Source organism: Mchenga conophoros, linkage group LG3 (assembly GCF_057382185.1).
Source record: "Mchenga conophoros isolate Kocher_MC1m ecotype Shallow Benthic linkage group LG3, M_conophoros_male_GT1.1, whole genome shotgun sequence".
Taxonomy (NCBI): domain Eukaryota; kingdom Metazoa; phylum Chordata; class Actinopteri; order Cichliformes; family Cichlidae; genus Mchenga; species Mchenga conophoros.
The window spans coordinates 57,009,217-57,028,145 of record NC_140528.1 but is presented as its reverse complement, the minus strand read 5'-3'; the positions used below and the strand labels follow the sequence as shown (position 1 = coordinate 57,028,145).

The window sequence follows — 18,929 nt, the reverse complement described above, 5'->3', positions numbered from 1 at the left end:
TGTCACTACCAGCAGTTTGTCAACTAATCAGCATTCAACTGACACACAGCATCATCCACAGCAAACACCATGCAGTTGGGATTTTAGAGGGAGCATATTTGTGATGGTTGGAAACGCCTCTCCAGAGTGAATACCTCTGTAAACAGACACAATCACGGCGCTGTAAATTAAGTAACAGTTGCTATTAGTTTGGAGATTGCTCTTTTGCTTGTCACACAGTCTGTTTACATGCAATGCAACCAAAGTTGGTTTGAATTTGATTGGCCATTAGAACTCAAACAACAAATGGAAACCAGTTTCTGGGACCTAAAATCTTGTACCTTGCCTACAACAATGAATAAATAAATTTTCCAGCTTCTCCCTTGCTAAAAGGGGTCACTACAGGTAGCCCTGCATGCTTTTTCTAAAACTATAACTAAATCTGAGTCCCAGTGCAAAGTTAAAGTCAATTAAAGCTAGCATGTCATAAGTCTACCATATCATTATCACACAGCCGAAGTTGAGAGTGGGTGCTTTGTGCGTGAGAAACTTCAAATAGTTCCTGATGAACACCGAGTAGTGCATTTGCTGGAAATGTCCACTCCAAATAAAAAAAAACACTTGCTTCAAAATTACAAAAATATTTATTTACGATAATATATGAAACTCATAGCTGATAAAAAGGACCCTCAAAGATCTGTTCCCCACAGAAACAGACTCAGTGCAGCAGCAGCCAAAATCAAACCTGAATAAAATTCAATGTGAAATAACTGCCTGTGACTTAAAGTGGGCGGGTCCTGAGTTAAACGTATTTCCGCTCTGAGATGAGCGACTGAAGCGACTACTGATGGGCGGGAAGCACACCTTTAATTGCTGGTGGTAAATACATTGGTGGGTTTTCTGCACTACTGGATGCCCTAGTGTTTATTTTAGGGACGACATGAGAGCTACAAAGTGACGATGCATGGTGAGCACCGTCTCTTTGTAGCTTATGATCAAAATCGATGACACTTTACATATAAATGTGTGTGTAGATCCAATACTTTGTACACTATCAGAGCAGATAAGAAAACTAAGAACTTAAATTTTTAAGTGAAGCACATAAAAAAACCCATTTAATTTCTTTCCAAAGCAAACAATGTGTTTTTGTCTAAAATGGAAAGTTTTTTATTGTTTATGACTCATTTTTATTTTTCTTGTGTATTTTATCAAATAATTACTCTTTTCAAATGTGAACAATTAGTATTTTCTATTTGTTATCTTAACTTTTCGTTCGCTTTAACCTGTTTTGTTTTTGGCCCTAATTGCTGGCTTCCTGTTTGAATTTAGCAATTTGACTTTGAAAGCAGTTTACAAAGCAGTTTGTTAGACAAGCAAAGAGGCTTCAAAAACAAAGTTATCATCAGTATTAATGTGGTTAAATGCTAACATTCCCAGCTCTGATGCTTCTGACCAAAAACTGGGGGGAAATGTGAGTAAAATTATGCAAAACACATGGAGAATATTTCCATTTGATAAGTGGATGCAGATCCTGGAACAAGCTCAGAACACGATTTCAACACTTGAAAAATAATCAAGGTGAAAAATGAAGAAATTAAATTATTTATTGATCTTTAAAGTGATTTAATTCAGCTTTCATCCCAAAGCCTGAATGGAAAACAGTACCTCAGTTTGCTCTGTGCTGCTTTTCATTGTTTTCTCTTTTCTAACATCCTGTGAAATTCAAAGTGGCAATGACAAACACCAGACACCACGGTGCCGCTGCCCCTCACAGCACACAAGTGTTCACTTCCATGCAGGATAAAAAATTTTGCCTCCTAATGCCAGAAAAGCATCCCAGCTACAAAGAAACGCACCCAAAGCTAAGTTAAACACCCCGAAATGAGGCACACATGCTACACGGCAATCACGCCATCCTCACCAACGTCAAGTGTGACATTCCTGAGAATTTATAATCATCACAAGTAGCTGTGCTCCTCGTTTCAGTACCACTCCGCTCCCTGCTCCAACTTTTTCTGCACTTTTCATCCCTCCACAAAAAAAAGAAACCATTTTAAACGTCTCTTACCCAGTCTGGCCCAGAAAACTTCCATGTCCGAGCTTCTAAAGTCTATCCGGCACACCAACTTTCACACCCATGTAGCCTCAGAGGAGGAAAAAGAGGTGAGGGAGAGAGGGCAAAAAGACGAAGAAGAAGAAGAAGAAGAGAAGGAGGAGGAGGAAGAGAGGCCAGCTGCCTGTTGAGGTAAACCCAGTGACTCATTCAGGCTGTGGCTCCGAGCGTGTCAGCAGGCAAATATGAGCGAGAGAGGGGGGAATAAGATCCAGCAGGACCGGAGGGGAGAAGACGGAATAGTGTGCAGGGGGAAAAGGACGCTTTCTGTCAGAGGGTGAGAGAGGAGAAAGGGAGGAAACTGATGGTGCCCGGTGTTGTGCCTTCCCACTCCTTTTTTTTCCCACCCTCACTCTTCCTCCCCCACTTCCAGCCACTTCCCCTCCTCCTTTCTCCCTCGCTGCTCTCAGCATAAAGGAATCTTAAGTGTTTAAGAGGTGATCAGCAGCCCTAAGAAGTGGAAGAAAATAAAAAACACTAACACGTTTCCTGCAGCCCTGCATGCATTCCTGGGGACTACATTCATATGGTCTTTACAACTGATGACTAGCACTATTATTAATGAGCTAAGCATGCATGTGAAGAATAAAATCAATAAATATCAGCATGCCAGGGTATTTTCAGATATTTCATGCTTTAAACTGCACAAACTACAAGAAGTGCAGGGTGGGAAACATTTACTGTTGCAGGAAGGAAACCTCCCCATTATCTAAGAGTCCTCGCAGTTTATCTCTCTCTCTCTCTGCCTGTAGACCAAATTTGTGTTGTCTGTGTCACCTACTGAAGCCTGACCTTTCAAACAAGAGCCGAGACGGACGTATGTGATCAGCGTCTCTTGTTTATCAGCCAGACTAAGGAGGACAGGGTGAAGGAGACAGTGAGATGGAAGCAAATGATCCAAAAGGGATCAGTCGAAAGAAAACCACGTTAAAAGGTTGTGTTCAGATATAGATCTGATGTGGTTATGTGTCATTAAGCCCTTTTGCATCTGGATGGTAAAAGTCTTAAAAGTACGCTAAGGTAGTATGATGGTGTAGTGCTGCTAGCTCATAGCAAGAAAGGTCTGGGTTTCAGAGTGCTACTCGTGTGTGGAGGTGGCAGTGATGTTGAGGAGGAAGAGCGTCCTTTCGCTTGTCGATCCATTTTAGGAACGTCTTTTTATAGTCGTCTTTTCAACATCTTGCCAATGAGTGTGTCCTTGTAGAGCCCGAGGTCTCTGATACCAGCAGCATATTTGTTTCCGGTCATAATAGCTGGTTATATTTAAAGCTGTGCACACGGCGAGCTAATACAGCACATTCCCATGGCTATAGAAACTGCACAGCAGGTTAATGCAGTCATTTAGAACAGGCTGCAGAACACTTGCAGTGCAGCTTTATCAGCCTGTTGAACATATTTAGGATCAGAACATTATTATTAAGCTCATTTTACTTCTGCTGCTACACATTTTCAGATGCCAAACAATCACAACATGTCAGAGCTGAAAGATGTTTTCCTAGCTGGATTGTCACTTTCACAACAACACACCTCATTCACACGTATGCATTCAGGCAATGACAAAGTGTGCGAGCGCTGCGGGTCACCTATGCCGCCACCTCCGGTGTTTTCAGGAAGTAAGAGAGGAAGGAAAGCACCCTGGCCAAACCAACAGAGGAAAAGGAAAAGGGGGGAAAGGTATAAACAATTAGATGTTTGTTCCATTTAAAAATGTAACCAACGTGATACTGATAAGAATAATATGGATTTGATAATTAAATATATAAGAAAAAGCTACAGAATTGCTGAATTGGTGGATTTAGATAATCTGCTGTGTTTTGTTAGTGGCTGAGGCAAAGCACCATTTTTGGTTTGTTCCTAAAAAAGGCTGAAGACAAGACAATCAAGTCTAGAGTTTGACTGACCAAAGTTGAGTCAGTCAACACTGTAGTTGGAGATTTTTTCACTCTCATCAAAGAATTTTGTTGACGTACTGTAAGGTAAGAAATCTTGAAAACATAAATAAATACTGATCACCTACAGCAGCTGCAGGATGGAAATTCTTGTCATGAATTACCAGCCTACAGTTTTGTGCTGATGTTAAACCCAATGGAGGTTTGGATCAGTGCAGTTATTGAGCAAGCAGAGTGTTGGTGACTCAACGACCTCGCTCTGTAGCTTTATGCCGTCTGACACTTTGTGGTTGAGTTACTGCGATTCTTAGATTTGTCAGTGTCACTGTCACCAAACCATACATTCTTCTCTCACCCTATCACACGCTTTCTGTAGATCGACAAAGACACAGTAAAGCTCCTTCTATACTTTTTCATCAACACAAAGCAAACATCACATCTGTTGTGCTCCGTCTGAACATGAAGCCATACTGCTGCTCACTGATCCTCATCTCTCTTCTTAACGTAGCTTCAACATGGCATAAAAAGAGAAACAAAATATGCTGATGCTGTGTTTCGTTGTGATTTATATGATTATTAAACTATTACTTTTGTAACAGGATGTGGACTTAAAGGACTAAGCTGGGTTAAATCTATCACAGCTAAAAAAAACAAGCTAACTGTGGAATAAAGCGGCGCTTACGTCTCTATCCACAGCAAAATGAGCTAAACTCACCATCAGCAGAATTGTAGATCTCAAAATAATCACTGCAGGAGGAAAATTATGGACAAAGCCCTCAGCAAGATACCACCACACAATGGAGAGAAAACATACAATGGATGCACAGCAAAGGAAGAATTAGTGCAACCAATTCAAGGACAGGTGTTGTTAGTACGGGACATTTGCTGGCCTGGGCGCTGGCCCGGATGCTGAGTATGCAGATCTGCCACCCAGGGAGCACATATGATTAATCCTCCCTCCACCTTTAAATACAACAGCACCGGTTCCTCTCAGCAAGGCACTAAACCCCCGACAGAGAAGCTGCTGCTCAGTAACCAGTGAGTAAGTCTGAGGCTTTGCTCAGCGGCTCAAAGGAAACTGGGAGTTCAGGAGGAGCTCTGCTGCAAATATCACTCAGATAACTGAAGGTTAAAGACTCCTCAGCAGGTTTGATATATTCTTGAGACACCAGAGCATCAGTGAAGCTCCGCAAAGTCCTTAATTACATGTTTTAAGTATGCAGGAACGTGATCTCACCCACACACATACAAGCAGGTGCTCAACCGCTGCGTGTGTAACCCTCAGAGCTTCGTATACGATGACTCAGCAGCAATGTTTCCTCTTCATCACAGGCACAAACTGCTCTCCGAACAAAGACGGGCTCCGTGTCAAGAAACAACAAGAAAACTGCAGGGGTGCGGAGCTGGCGTCTGCAACGCTCAGATTGAAGTCTTAGCGGTTTAGCACGCCGTCGTGAGTGTTTCAGTGGCTGCACAAACACAAAATAAATAACTTCTATGATAAAACACATTCAATCCGGGTTTAATGCAGCTGTCCTTATCTCAGCGTCTCAATTTAGGACAAAACCTGCAAAAAGAGTAATGGTAAATGGCCTGCATTTGTATAGCGCTTTTCTAGTCCCTAAGGACCCCAAAGCGCTTCACACTACATTCAGTCATTCACACATTCACACACAGGCGATGGCAAGCTACATTGTAGCCACAGTTGCCCTGAGGCGCACTGACAGAGGCGAGGCTGCCGGACACTGGCGCCACCGGGCCCTCTGACCACCACCAGTAGGCAAACATGGGGTTAGTATCTTGCCCAAGGATATTTGGCATGCAGCCAGGAGGCAGCCTGGGATCGAACCACCGACCTTCTGATTAGGCAGAGCTGACCTGCTCTGCCACCTGAGCTACAGCCACCCCAAGAGCATCTAACTCCTGAGGGTTCTTCTCAAGCCCTCCATAAAGTAAAAAGATAATAATCAGTTTAAAAAAAATGTGTTTTTCTTGAACCTTTTGTTAGCACTTCACTGCGGTTTAAAAACTATTGGAAAGTGTTTTTTGTCTACTAATGGTGTGAAAAGCGACCTGCAGACCAAACCACAAAGCTCAAGCTGGTTCCGAGGGACGAAGGCGCAGAAGAAAATGAGACTTTCTTGCTGTTTTTTCTCTTTTAGTGCTAGTTTAATCCGCAGATTTGGCTGCTTTGTTGATAAGGTCAGTTGGAGTTGTAACAGAGGATGTGACTCACAGCTAATAGGAGCACTAAAGGTGCTCTAAAACTCTCGACTCCTGATTGCTGCAATTTGCATCAAAACTCGTACGCCTTCTCTCAGCTGTAACTCGGTCAAATGCAAATGTGCAGAAAGTATCTTTATACTAGTGCTGGACATTTAAAGATTAATATATCTTATTAATATATCCACTTTAAAATGTTTGTCAGAGAACGGCAAAGTTGAGGGTTTGGTAGCTGTCCAACCACTTAAATACACTTGAAGACATATTCACACGTGTTTCTAAGAAGAAAAGCTTTGATTTTTATTTTACATTTTGCAGGTATGAAGATTTTAAACCAAACTAAATTGAAATATTGTTGATATTCTCTCTCTTTTCTTGCATAAAACCTGATGAAAGCTGATGTGAAGGCTACATGCACCTGATTGTGTCTATTTCCAAATGGGTGACTAAATCAGACTTCACTTTTATTATCTGCTGCTGATTCTTTGACATGTGAAATCATGGTTAAAGTTGCCTGTAGTATAATATTAACCCTGAAAACATGACTTTAAGGACTTTGTTTAGAGCCCTGCTTACAAAACTATCTGCCAAGCTTTTTGGTAAAATATATAAATACTCATATGGTAACCACAGTCACCATATCTCAGTCTAATACACAGCTGCTGCACCTTTAGGGCGCAGCAACTGTGTGATGCTGTCATGGAAACATGGACCAACAGCTCTGAGGAATGCTTCCAGCGCCTTGTTGGATCTGTGTCAGGAAGAACTGCAGCAGTTCTAAAGGCAAAAGAGAGCCCAGGACGGTACTCGCAAGGTTTAACTAATCCCTCATATATATGTATTTGACAATGAAGGCCATGCATAATAAAGCATATTTTCAGTGTTCTTTATATCATAAGGTCCTTACTTTGCAGCAGCGAGGCTGTTATCTGTTCTTGCCTCCCTGAAGTCAGACATTCTTTCTGACTTCAGCTGAAGATTTCAGTCCCGTTTTGAAGCTCCTATTCATCCCCATCCTCGTGAGTAGCAGCAAAATTCTCATGAGCAAGGAGAGGGATAAAAGCCAATGCCATCCTGTAATACCACAGTGGATGCATTTTAGAGGCAACTTAGAGGCCCAATTTCAGTCAAGACCAGCACTTCCTGTTCAATAGTCTTTATTCTGTTGTTCAGAGTATAACAGTTGGGTTTATTGAAATGCGATGGAGGCTGAGCAGATATTGAACTATTAAACTCAGACGGGGGAAATGTTTATGAGTTTATGTGCGCTTGCCTAAATGATGCAGTACTGAGTACAACTGTCAGAAGAAGAAGAGTTACAAAGGATGAAGATGCGCTGTTCTAACCGATCAGCAGGCGACGCACACTCGGCTGCTAATGAATGGACAAACCAGCGAGTGCATCCAGAGGCACCCACGTGCTCACTGGCCACTGGCAGAGGGCCGACCGGCATTCGATTGACCTGCTTTAACACCTGTACAATTGCCATAGCAACACTATCCCCCCACCACTCCACCCTCCCCTCCAAACACAAGTTCCCAGGCTCTGTTTCCTGTCTTCTCACATTCATCTGCCTCGTCTTCATCTTCCTCATCTTCTCTTTTTTGCTTCCCTTGTCGATTTTCCAGAAACTCTTGTTCCCTCCTCTTCCTCCCCGTGTCTTTATCCTCCCTGCATCTCTTGCCTCTCTCTGTCTCTCTCTCTGACATCAAGTATCTAACCTCAGATCTCTCAATCGTTCTCTCAGAACCCTCCCTCCTCACCTCCATCTAATTATCTCCACACACCCCTCTTTCCCCATCCCTCACACTCTTCCTCTCCTTCTCCCTCTCCTGCTGCAGGTTGCCTGCCAGCGCTGGGAATGACATCACCGCTTTGAAAATGTATGAATGAACACGTCCGCCATGCGTCTGCATGGTCGGTCACATCTCTCGACGCGAAGAAGCAAGTGAGAAGAGCAAACAAAGGCAGTGCAAGAGGTGGGAAAAATGAATATTTTGGATGTTTTGGAGCACGGAGACAGGAACAAAGGAAACGTGTCATCATGTGATCGGTTGCATAGCAGCTGAGGTGCGATGGGCCAGAGTGATCACAGAGAAAATCTACAACCACTCTGTTCATTCATGCGTTTGCAACAGCGAGATGTGTGTGCGAGTGAAGAGCCAGGGGGTAAAAAAGTTGGAGAATCAGGAGACAGCTGATGGGTGAAAGAGGGAGAGGTAAAAGCAGGGACAGGGAAAAGGCGATGAGATGGGAACGAGGCAGAAATCCCGGCTCAGACTAGATGATCTCTCTGTCAAAACCACCATCATCCCTTACGCCGGTGCCACGATTTGGCCAAGAGATTCCCATCTATGCAGTTAAAGTCTGAATAATCACAGCTTGTGGATTTTTACAGCCTTCATTACGTGTAAGTGTGATACAGCAAAACAAACAAAGACAAACTCTGGTGATTAGGAATGTCATAAGCCCTGAAGTCAGAGCCATTTCATTTCAGCGATTACAAATAACAAAGAGACCTGCATTCACTGCATCGATCCCATACCAATACCAGCGCAGGTAACGATATATGAATATATGAATTGATCCACATCCCTCTAATTGATACCACCAAAAGAAAAAGAAACAGAGAGCAAACATAAAGGGATAAAAGAAGGTTAAAAACTGGAAAAGGCTTCATTTACTCAAAGAAAGAATGAAAACTACACAGAGGTTGTCCACTGAGGGTTTCCCACGTGAAGAAAATCTGTGTTGGATATGATGCGATTCGAGTTTTAATTGGCTTGAAGTAAACAGGGGAAGGCATTTAAAAAACATCAGAAGGAGGAGAAATTGGAAGTTAATGTGAGAAATTAGCAGCTAAATAGTCTAACAACATTAAAACTCCCCTCATCGGAACATCCAAAGGCAGAAATTACTGATGTGCCTACACCGTCTGACTAACAGGTATTCACTGAGATTTGCGGTGCACCAAAATAAAAATGTCATAGGCCATGTATGCACAGACTTCACATGATAATGCTGCTGGGGTCAGCTTACCCGCTCGACAACAAAAATCCAAGCTGAGGTAAATGGATATATATAGTGCTTTTCTACTCACTTTGAGGACTCAAAGTGTTTTTACTACAAGCTTTAATCAAACAAATGCTTTTCCAATGGATCTATTTTATCCAAGGATCCTTTGTTGGAGGACCAGGGATTGAAACACCAACCATCCAATTAGCAAATGACACACTCTACCCGCTGAACTTGAATGAACTCCTAAGCAGCCATCTTGGTAAAACCTCCGGACAGATATTTAACCTGTCAGGTCCAAGTACCCCTAACCCTGTCCATTCATAGTTTACAATATTTGGCTTTTGAATAATGTCTCCAAAAATCTTTGGTGGTTTAATCCCAGCAGAGGTGGCGATAGAAATCAATCTCAAAGTCCTCTATCTAAATGAATACAGAGACAAAGATCCAGCCTTATATGTTTTCTGTTTCTGCAAAAGATTTCTTTGACTAAATAGGTTTAGACATTTGTTCTGAGGATTGTTTGAGTGTCACTCCTCCTCCTTATACATGTTTCTCCTGTAACTGGCATCTCTTCATTATAAATAGTGTTGAATTCCAAAACCTCACATACAAAGTCATAAATAATCAGGCTCTGTCGTATGTTAAAGATCTTGTAGTATAGTACAATCCCAGTCCATCCCAGCTGTTACGGGGAAACATGTGGGGTACATCATGGGCAGGTCTGTGACTTCATAGCACCAGGTGTTTATGTACACCACTACATCATTCATTTTTGCCTTCCCTTGCCCATACTTGGTGTTTTGTCCCATTTTCCTGTGCTTTTCTTTGTCTCTTCTCTTTTCAACTCATAAGATGGTCACCCTGAACCTGGAAGTTTCTTCCTGTTGAAAGGGAGGTTTTCCTTTCCACAGTCGTGCTTGCTTGTAGGGGATTGTCTGATTGTTTGGGTTTTCTCTCTCACACTGCCTTCACAAAGCTTCAATAAACATTAAAAGAAAAGAAAAAATACTATATAGGTAAATAGAAAAAACATAAAGAAAAAGTAGTTTATCTATAATTGTAAGCACAAACCACTCACCTTGTTAGCAGCAACCATTCATCACTCTACCCACATTGTACTGATAACTATATAAATTGACTCCTCTATGTCCAGGTTAAAAACACTTCTAAAAAGATCAGTCAGTCAAACTGAGCTTTGACCCACTGCGTACCAGTTTTCCCTGAAATTAAAGTTATAATTAGCCACCCAAGTAAGTTCCTGGAGGCATTTCAAGACAGCGAGACTTGCTTCTAAGACCTTTAACGAAACAGCCAATCTGACCTCATCAGTCTGAGGACTTCCTGCAATACAACAACATTTTAGGTTTCATTTTTCAAAGCCAAGAACTGCTAAAGAAATCCTCACGAGGAATTTCGCACATTCCTCCTCGCCAAACGACCAGCTGTCCTGACCAAAGCTTCTTTCATTTCACTGTGAAAAAAATACGGTTCCTCCTTTTTGCCTGTTAAGCAGCAATTACACCTCTTGTGTCTGACCGTGTCGTCATCACACCAGTAATCTCAGAAAATGAACCAGTAGTGTATGTGATGCAGCACCTGGTGACCGTCACTGTGGTGTGAAAGATGATGAATGTGCTCTGGATGCCGATTAAAGTCAAGGTCAAACATATCAGGAAACGTCTTGTGCTGATTATTGCACCACTGCAGGTGCACGGAGGCCAGTTGGCTGTCGGCTTCTGTTAAAACGTACACACATGCTGCACACGCACACACACACACACACACACACACACACACACACACACTGTTCTCCAGAAGGAGACTGAGCATATGGGTGTGTTTACTCTCTCAGCTCGGCTCTATGCAGCTCTGCAAAGCGACATAAACACTTTGCATGTGTGTTTTGCAGCGCAACATCCTTCTCTTCCTCCCCTCCAAGCACTTCATCATCAATTTTTTTTCACCTCCTCTAATTTTGCTCCCTTATCTTTCTCCTCTTCGTCGTTTCTGCCCCAGCCAATCTTCCTCTTGTTCTGCTTCATCATCTTCCTCCCACTGCCCCCTCTCTTGTATCCCTCTCTTTCTCCATCCTTTCCTATCCAATTCCTCTTCCCCTTCTCCCCCTTAATCATTCGATGAGGAAGCGAGTAAGAGCTTCAGATTTACAAGGGCTGTCATCTCCGCTTCTCCCCATCTCCCATTTCTCTCGCTCTCTCTCTTTCCTGCACACTATCTCTACCTCGTTCGCCCCCAGAGATAATTAAAGAGACCACTAGTAATCCCATCCAACCGTGCAGGACTGGGCAGTGCACCCGAGCAGTTGCACACACAGACACACACACTTGTGCATGCACAACACTGCAGCATGTGGCAAGTTGTACTCAAAATGTGTAAAACATGAAACATTAGAATTTGCACAAGAACACACTTTGGATTTAAAGTGTATAGGGTACACCCACACACACCCACACACACACACACACACACACACACACACACACACACACACACACACACACACACACACAGAGAGAGAGAGTTTATCAGCAAAGAGTTATACGACAAATTGACCTAGTTCATTCAAACCTGAGAGCCAAGATGAAGGAAACTGGAAGGAGAGATGGATGTTTGGGTAAATGAACGTGAGCTAAATGATAAATGAATCGAAGCACAAATGATATAAATGGGGGTGTGAATGGGTTGGAGCCTTTGCTGATGGAGAGATGGGGAAAGTTAGAGATAAATGGATGGAACAATGGCCCAAATGGCACTACTATACAGGATAAATAGATAGAAAAACGAATGAAGGCTTTCCAGGATGGATGGAGAGATTGAAAAGAGGACTGAGGGCCAGTTTAAAAAGATGTGGATGGGAAGGAAATGATGAATGCGTTGCTGGAGGGATTAAAATGAAGGAAGAAGAACATAATATCAATACTATTTAGATGCGAGAGATGTGGCTATGAAACGGTTTGGAGAGATGGACAGTAAAATTGGACGACAAATGGATTGAAGAAGCGATATTAGATGGACCAGTGCAGGACTATATGAATGGATGGAAGGATTTTTTGGGCGATGTGATTTGCCTGGACTATAACGAATTTGGTGGCAGAAATCGGAAGATGAAAGGACGGCAAAAAAAAAAAAAAAAAAAAAAAAAAAATCAAAGGTGGACAGACCGAGAAGAGATCAGGTGAATAAATGGAAGGAAGTCAGCAAAGGTTTGGACAGAGAAGGGGAAAGATGGATGGATGGCTAGTGCAAAATGCAAGGATTTATGATAAGACGCTCTGAATATGACAAATTTGGTGGCAGAAATCCAAAAAGCAAATGAATGGAAATCATACAACGTAGACGGACTGAAAGGTTGGATCCATAAAGGGGCAAATAGAGGGTTGCATGTGCATTAAATAATTAATTTAGGATGAATGGGTGCATAAATCAGCAGAAAAATAAACAGAATTACATGACAACAGCATATAGGCAGATGGGTAAATGCACGTAGGCTGGGGAAGCGTGGAGGATGAATGGACGAGAAAGATGCATGAATACACGAGTGAAAAGAGTCCAGTCAGGTGAGGTTCGACTGGGGGGGACAAATGAGTGCATGCATGGACTGATGGAGAAGGGAAACAGAGTGAGAGGCAGACGGGAATCATAAAAATGCACCAGAGAGATACAGGGATAAAGTACCTGTTGCCGATTTAGGTCTGTGTCTTCCTTTGGGCCGTCGCTGGGAATTGCCCATACTATTCTTCCTGTCCCAAAACATCACCGCTTCATGCCACCGACACACACACACACACACACACACACACTGACTGACTGACAGAGAGAGAGAGAGAGTGACGGTCGAGGTGTGAGCTCGTCTCCCGGATTAAAGCATGTGCAAGACGAGTGACAGTCGATAAGTGTGTGAGTGAGAGGGAGGACTGAGCGTCACAGCATCACTGAAGCCGCCTGCGTCCCGAAGTGTGTGACTGCATGTCTGTGGTGTGTGAGGGGAGCTCGGCGTGTGATTGCAGATGAGTGTGTGTGTCCTACTCTACGTATATATGTGTGAGTGTGAGAGAGAGCTTGGGTGAGTGCACAGCGCTACGTGAGCTGGTGACAAAGCAGCCTGGGTACCGGCGTGTTTGTGTGTGAGAGAAACAAAGTGTGCGTAAGCAGCTGTGCATATTTTAGTGTAAGGTTTCAGTGCAGCCAGTGAGCATGTGCGTTACGCATGTGTGTGTTTGTGTGTCTTGAGAGAGAGAGAGAGACAGAGAGAGCATCCATTGCGTTGATTAGCTCCCAGCCAGTTGAATCCAGCCGCTGCTGTTCAATTCAGAAAGAATGCAGGCAATCACAGACGAGAGATCGAGGAAGAGGAACACAAGTGAGAGAGAGAGGAGAGGGAGTGAAAGAGGCAGAGCGAGAAATCAGGGAGAAAAGAAAAGAGAGAGGAGGGGTCGGTGCAGAGAAGGAGAAAGTGATAGATTGGTCCACTATCAGCTATGTGACCAGAAAACTGAGGAGACACCGGCTACACAGCCAAAAGTATTTGGACAACCTTGCTTCCTCCCTTTTTGCTGTTGTCCACATACTTTTGCATACTTGGCTGACAACAACCTTTACTCTCATTTTATTGCCGTTTAGGACAAAATAAAAGCTTTTTAGTGAGCTGAGGAACTCGAAAAGCTGTAGGAGAGATAGATACCCGGTAAGGCGACAGCATTGAGGCTTGAAAGGAGAATGTGAGCCAATTCAGTGTGAGGATTAGATGTCAGTCTGATAATGAGTCAGAAAGCTGGACTGGTATCAGTGACAAGAGATGAGATGTCGTGCAAGTGTGACCGACAGCTTTTATTTGTATGTTGGTAGAGAAGTTTTGGACTTGACTGCAAACTGTTATCACGCAAGCTGACATAGAGCGAAAAGGTCAGTCCTCTTTGTCGTTGCACTTTCAGTATCATCGTATAGTATTTCACTAATAAACAGTCTGTTAAATTTACTACACTTGTACCGTCTGTCAATTTTCTTCAGTTTATTGCCTTAATTTGTCGATGCTTGCATAATGACGAGGAAGCGTTTTGAATCTTAACCTGGGTCACAGAGACAGCAACCTAAGCAATTCAGTTCAATTTTAGTTATATAGTGCCAAATCACAACAACAGTTGCCTTGGCAACTTGTTACATGAAGGTATGTAAATAGATTAGCTGGACCTTGCTTTTCTACTTAATCTGGACGCATTTTCGTACTACAAGCCTCATTCAAACACATTTATAGAAGTCGATTGTTTTATGTCTAACCACTTTGTGAGCCAGAGGTCGACCAAAACCTCTGATTAGTAGACAACCCGCTCTGTCTCCCGAGCTTCTGGGACTGGGGTGCGGAGGCTTCAAAACTTCCCCTTTTCCCTATCACAGTAATCCAGTGACTGCTGTCAGCACTTTCACTGCAACACAGCTAAAGTAAGTGTGCAAAGTTAATCCAGCAGACTTCATTTCCCAAATTGTAAACCAGCAAGTACATTGCTGCTGGGGTGAAACATGATAACTTTAACCTGTGACTAATCCCATTCTTCCTTTGGGCTCCACCTCCACCTCGAAAAGTCCCAGGCAGAATTCTGCTGAAAGTGAATTGAATTGGCTGAGTTGTGTCACATGAGATGAGTTACAGTGCCTGAGATTGGTCTCTGACTTCTTGTACACGAGCACTGACTATTGTAAATATAAGATAAGTTGCACATTTTAAAACAGAAATGGTTCACTGAATTCTAAAAACACGTCTGGACCAGATCCAGACAACATTCCAACTAATAGTCACATAAGCATTAGAGGGTTGCTTAGGCAACAGGAATGTCAGGTCCCTGTGTGGGCATGGCTTTGAAGAAATCATTTTAATAAATCCATCCATCCATTCGCTTCCGCTTATCCTTTTCAGGGTCGCGGGGGGCGCTGGAGCCTATCCCAGCTGTCATAGGGCGAGAGGCAGGGTACACCCTGGACAGGTCGCCAGTCTGTCGCAGGGCTAACACACAAGGACAGACAACCATTCACACTCACATATTCACACCTAGTGGCAATTTGGATTATCCAATTAACCTATCCCCACAAGCTGCATGTCTTTGGACAGTGGGAGGAAGCCGGAGTACCCGGAGAGAACCCACGCAAACACGGGGAGAACATGCAAACTCCACACAGAAAGACCCCGGCCTGATGGTGGAATTGAACTCAGAACCTTCTTGCTGTGCGGCAACAGTGCTAACCACCGTGCCACCGTGCTGCCCCATTTTAATAAATCTATTTTAAAATGCTCAAGTATGTTACAGACATTCATGTCTCTTTGTGTGGCTTAACCTATGTAATGGAAATGAATCAGCTCTGAGTTTATTCTTGCAGAAAAAAAAAAAGGTTGGTATCATTGTGAAATTTTCAATCATAATCTTTCAATTTTTCTTGATGCACTGAATTATTGATGCACTAACAGCCTCATGTGTTGCAGCCTTTTGCACCGGAATAAAGATGTCATTGTTTCATGCTGTGAATAAAACATCTGATACGATCCACGAATCGTACAAAACATCTGAAGTAAGGTGGCCAAACCATAAAGTGGAAGGACAGAGAAAAATATGGGGGTAGACGTGTGGAGAAGGACTCCAGGAGAAGGAGAAGGACAGAAAGAGATGGAAAAAAAAGAAAGCAAGATGACTAAATAAGGATGGGGAAACTGGGTGGGCTCAGACCGAGGGAGAAAAATTGAAAGTGAAGTGAGCGGCAAAGGGAATGAGACTGAGCGGGTGAAGGAGTGAAAGAGGGAAGCGGGGAGAATACAAAATGAGGAGAGGATTTCTCTTCTCATTCCTCGCTCCCTTCATTTTCCTTCACATCTTCCCTTCCCTTTATCAAGTCTGCACACTCGATCTCGTAAAGCACAGGTCTCACACACACCCACACCCACACACAAATACACACACAGATGTAGAGGTTGGACAAGGTCACCCAGACACAGTTATGAAGGGACTAAGTGGAAATTCATTTTCTACTCAAGATTGAAAAAGGCGTATCACGGCTACCTCGCAGCACAACATCACGTAACCCTTTAAATAACTAAAAATTAGAGCTAAACTTACATTTGTTCCACGTTTGACTTACTTTTTTCAAAACCTTTAATTTCTGTGTTTACTAAGCATGACATTGATGATTACTTTGAGCCAAAAACTGAAAGCAGCTACAATCAGTATTTTAATTATAAGAATGTATCAGAGTGTTAAAGGAGGAAGTTAGAGAGGATGAGCTGGATGTGCAGCTCCGCTTGGCTTTACTGAGCTCTCAGCACATTGCTGAGCTGTCCAGTTCATAACTATTGCACCGGTTCCTCCTCACTGCTCTCAGGGGTCACAGTGGGCAGTGCTGTCAGGTGAATAAGCTCACCAACAAAATAAAAGGGAAAGAAAACACACCAAGCAAATATCTGCTGAACACAGTGTCACATTTAACAGTTATCGCACATGCAGCTACTTATATAGTCATGTGCTCTTGGTACTCCTTTGGTGTCATCTGGCAGTATGCAAGTTGGTCCAGTAGAGTCACTTTGCATGCCAACGGTGACTTCACCACAGCTCCGCACCATTTTACAGCGCTAACATGCTGCAGTATGCTCCTGTACGACAGGGATCGCCACTCTGACAAAAATCCCCACATCAGCTCTGCTATAAGAGAAGAAAACTCCAAATTGGAAGTTTTTTTATTGTTTGGTTTGTTTGTTTTTCAAAAAAGTCTCATCTTTCAAACCTTGGTATAAATTATGAATTTCTGAGTTCCTGTAATGATGCTATTGAGCATAATGAACCTAAAAGGTGTGGGTGGGATAAAGTGGATGGCAGCAAATAGCTTATTAAAAATAATAAAAATGATACAAATTACCTAAAAAAAAAAAATGCCATCAGTCCATCTTTTATATACAGTCTGTGGTCCCAAATAGGAAAAGTCCCGCCCGAGCGTCACTCGGTGAAGAGTTGAACTGAGAACGTGATGGATTCAGTCAGCAGTACATGGACACCAAAGCAAACAAAAAACTAAAGGAAACTTTGGACTTAATAAGAAAGACAGAAACACTACTCCAAATGAAAAATAACGTTGCCCCACAGCTGCTGGATGTGTCGATAAGTAACAAAATCAAAGAATGATGGACCCTTCATCCATCATATTTGCTCACTGTTGCATCATTGTTGGGTTAGATCTAAAACTAATAATAACTCATAAAACCGCAGTGGAACGATGGCACTCTACCTCTGGAGGTAAAGCAGACAGATGGTGCAGTGTTACATCTCTGTTGACTACGGAATAAAAGGGAAAAGCAAACTGACCACCACACACACACACACACACACACACACACACACACACACACACACACACGGAGCCTGCAGGTCGTTTCCATTTGTCAGGAGCGGAGAGTAAAGAGCACTGGAGGCCATTCTTGTTCTTTTATATTCCAAAACTAAGTACTCCTATCTCTCCATTATATTTCATGACCACGTGGCCGTACCACAGATTTTTTTTTTCTTTCTGTCTTTTGTCTTTTACATCTTTTAACCTTATTTGCCCGTCCAGCTCAATTAAATTCAATATATTATACTTAATTTATATCAGAAGAACAGCTGCGTGCTCGTCAAACAGAGCAGAAGTCTGACTGGAGACTGCAGTCTGTCTCTCTTGGTCCGTCAGAACGAGCGTACAGCCTGATAAACCCACCCGATCCTTCCTCGTCTTCTTCTTGTCCTGCTCTCCTCTGTCATCTCTCTTCCTCTTCCTCTCTGCTGCATTGCACATCCTGATAAAATCCTGATAGAGAAAGGCGATGAAGAGCTCTTCTCCAAATTATCAAGACTTGAGAAAAACTATCTTTAGTGCTGCTGTGAGATTCTACACTGTAGTAATAAAGGGGGATGTTTGATTGTTGAGGTTTTCTCTCAATTGGTGTCTTTTTCTTACAATATAAAACTTCTTTGAGGGGGATTTTATTGCAATTTGGTGCTATATAAATAAAACTGAATTGAAATAAATTTCCATACAAAGCACGACAGAGCCATGTTTTGATGGTGCTTACTGCAAATTCTGACCATACCATGTGAATGTAGCAGCAGAAATTGAGACTCACACCAGATAATGTTTTTCCAGTCTTCTATTGTCAAGGTTTAGTGAGTCTGAGTCTCAGTTTCCCATTCTTTAGCTCATGACACAAGAATATTTAAATAAACTCTCGACTGACTGCATTTATGTGAGCATGTCACTCGGATCCAGGTCACATTTATTTCTCTGCAAGCTGATACACAGCTAAGAGCAGCAATGAGGAAATGAAGATGAGATTCCAGCACAATAACTTCCGTCTGTTTACTTCTAGAGAAACGGGAGCGGACTCTCTGTGGCTTCATGGGAATGTTTACTTGTACGCTTCTTCTGCCAGAAGCCATCACAGCATTAACAGCCCGAGCAGTAAAACTGAGAAAAATGACTTCACAGCTCATCTCCTTTCCCTAAAGGCACATTTTAGTAGATTATTTTCCACTTTATTAGCATCATTATTGCTGTTTCTTTAATGAAGAGCATTGTGTTTCAAGGGTGTGCTGGAGAATAGACGATGCTGGCTCGCACTCGCAAACAAAGTCGAGGACTGACAATGAGATATTACCACATAAATTTATAGACACGAGGGAAAACAT

At 42.7% G+C, this 18,929-nt stretch overlaps 1 protein-coding gene across 3 annotated transcripts in view; it reads right to left on the bottom strand.

The window, feature by feature from the left end:
- nhsl2 (NHS-like 2) overlaps nucleotides 1–18,929 on the bottom strand; it is a 225,123-nt gene that overhangs the window by 95,067 nt on the left and 111,127 nt on the right. Inside the window, exon 1 of one of the 3 annotated variants that reach the window (XM_085264014.1) lies at nucleotides 12,916–13,667. The exons of 1 other annotated variant lie outside the window; for it this stretch is intronic. In XM_085264014.1, the coding sequence (XP_085120140.1) occupies nucleotides 12,916–12,994 (79 nt within the window). In that variant the 5' untranslated portion in view covers nucleotides 12,995–13,667. Of the gene's footprint in view, nucleotides 1–2,047; nucleotides 2,336–12,915; nucleotides 13,668–18,929 lie in introns of those variants that run through there. One more of the 3 variants, XM_085264021.1, reaches the window with a different exon arrangement.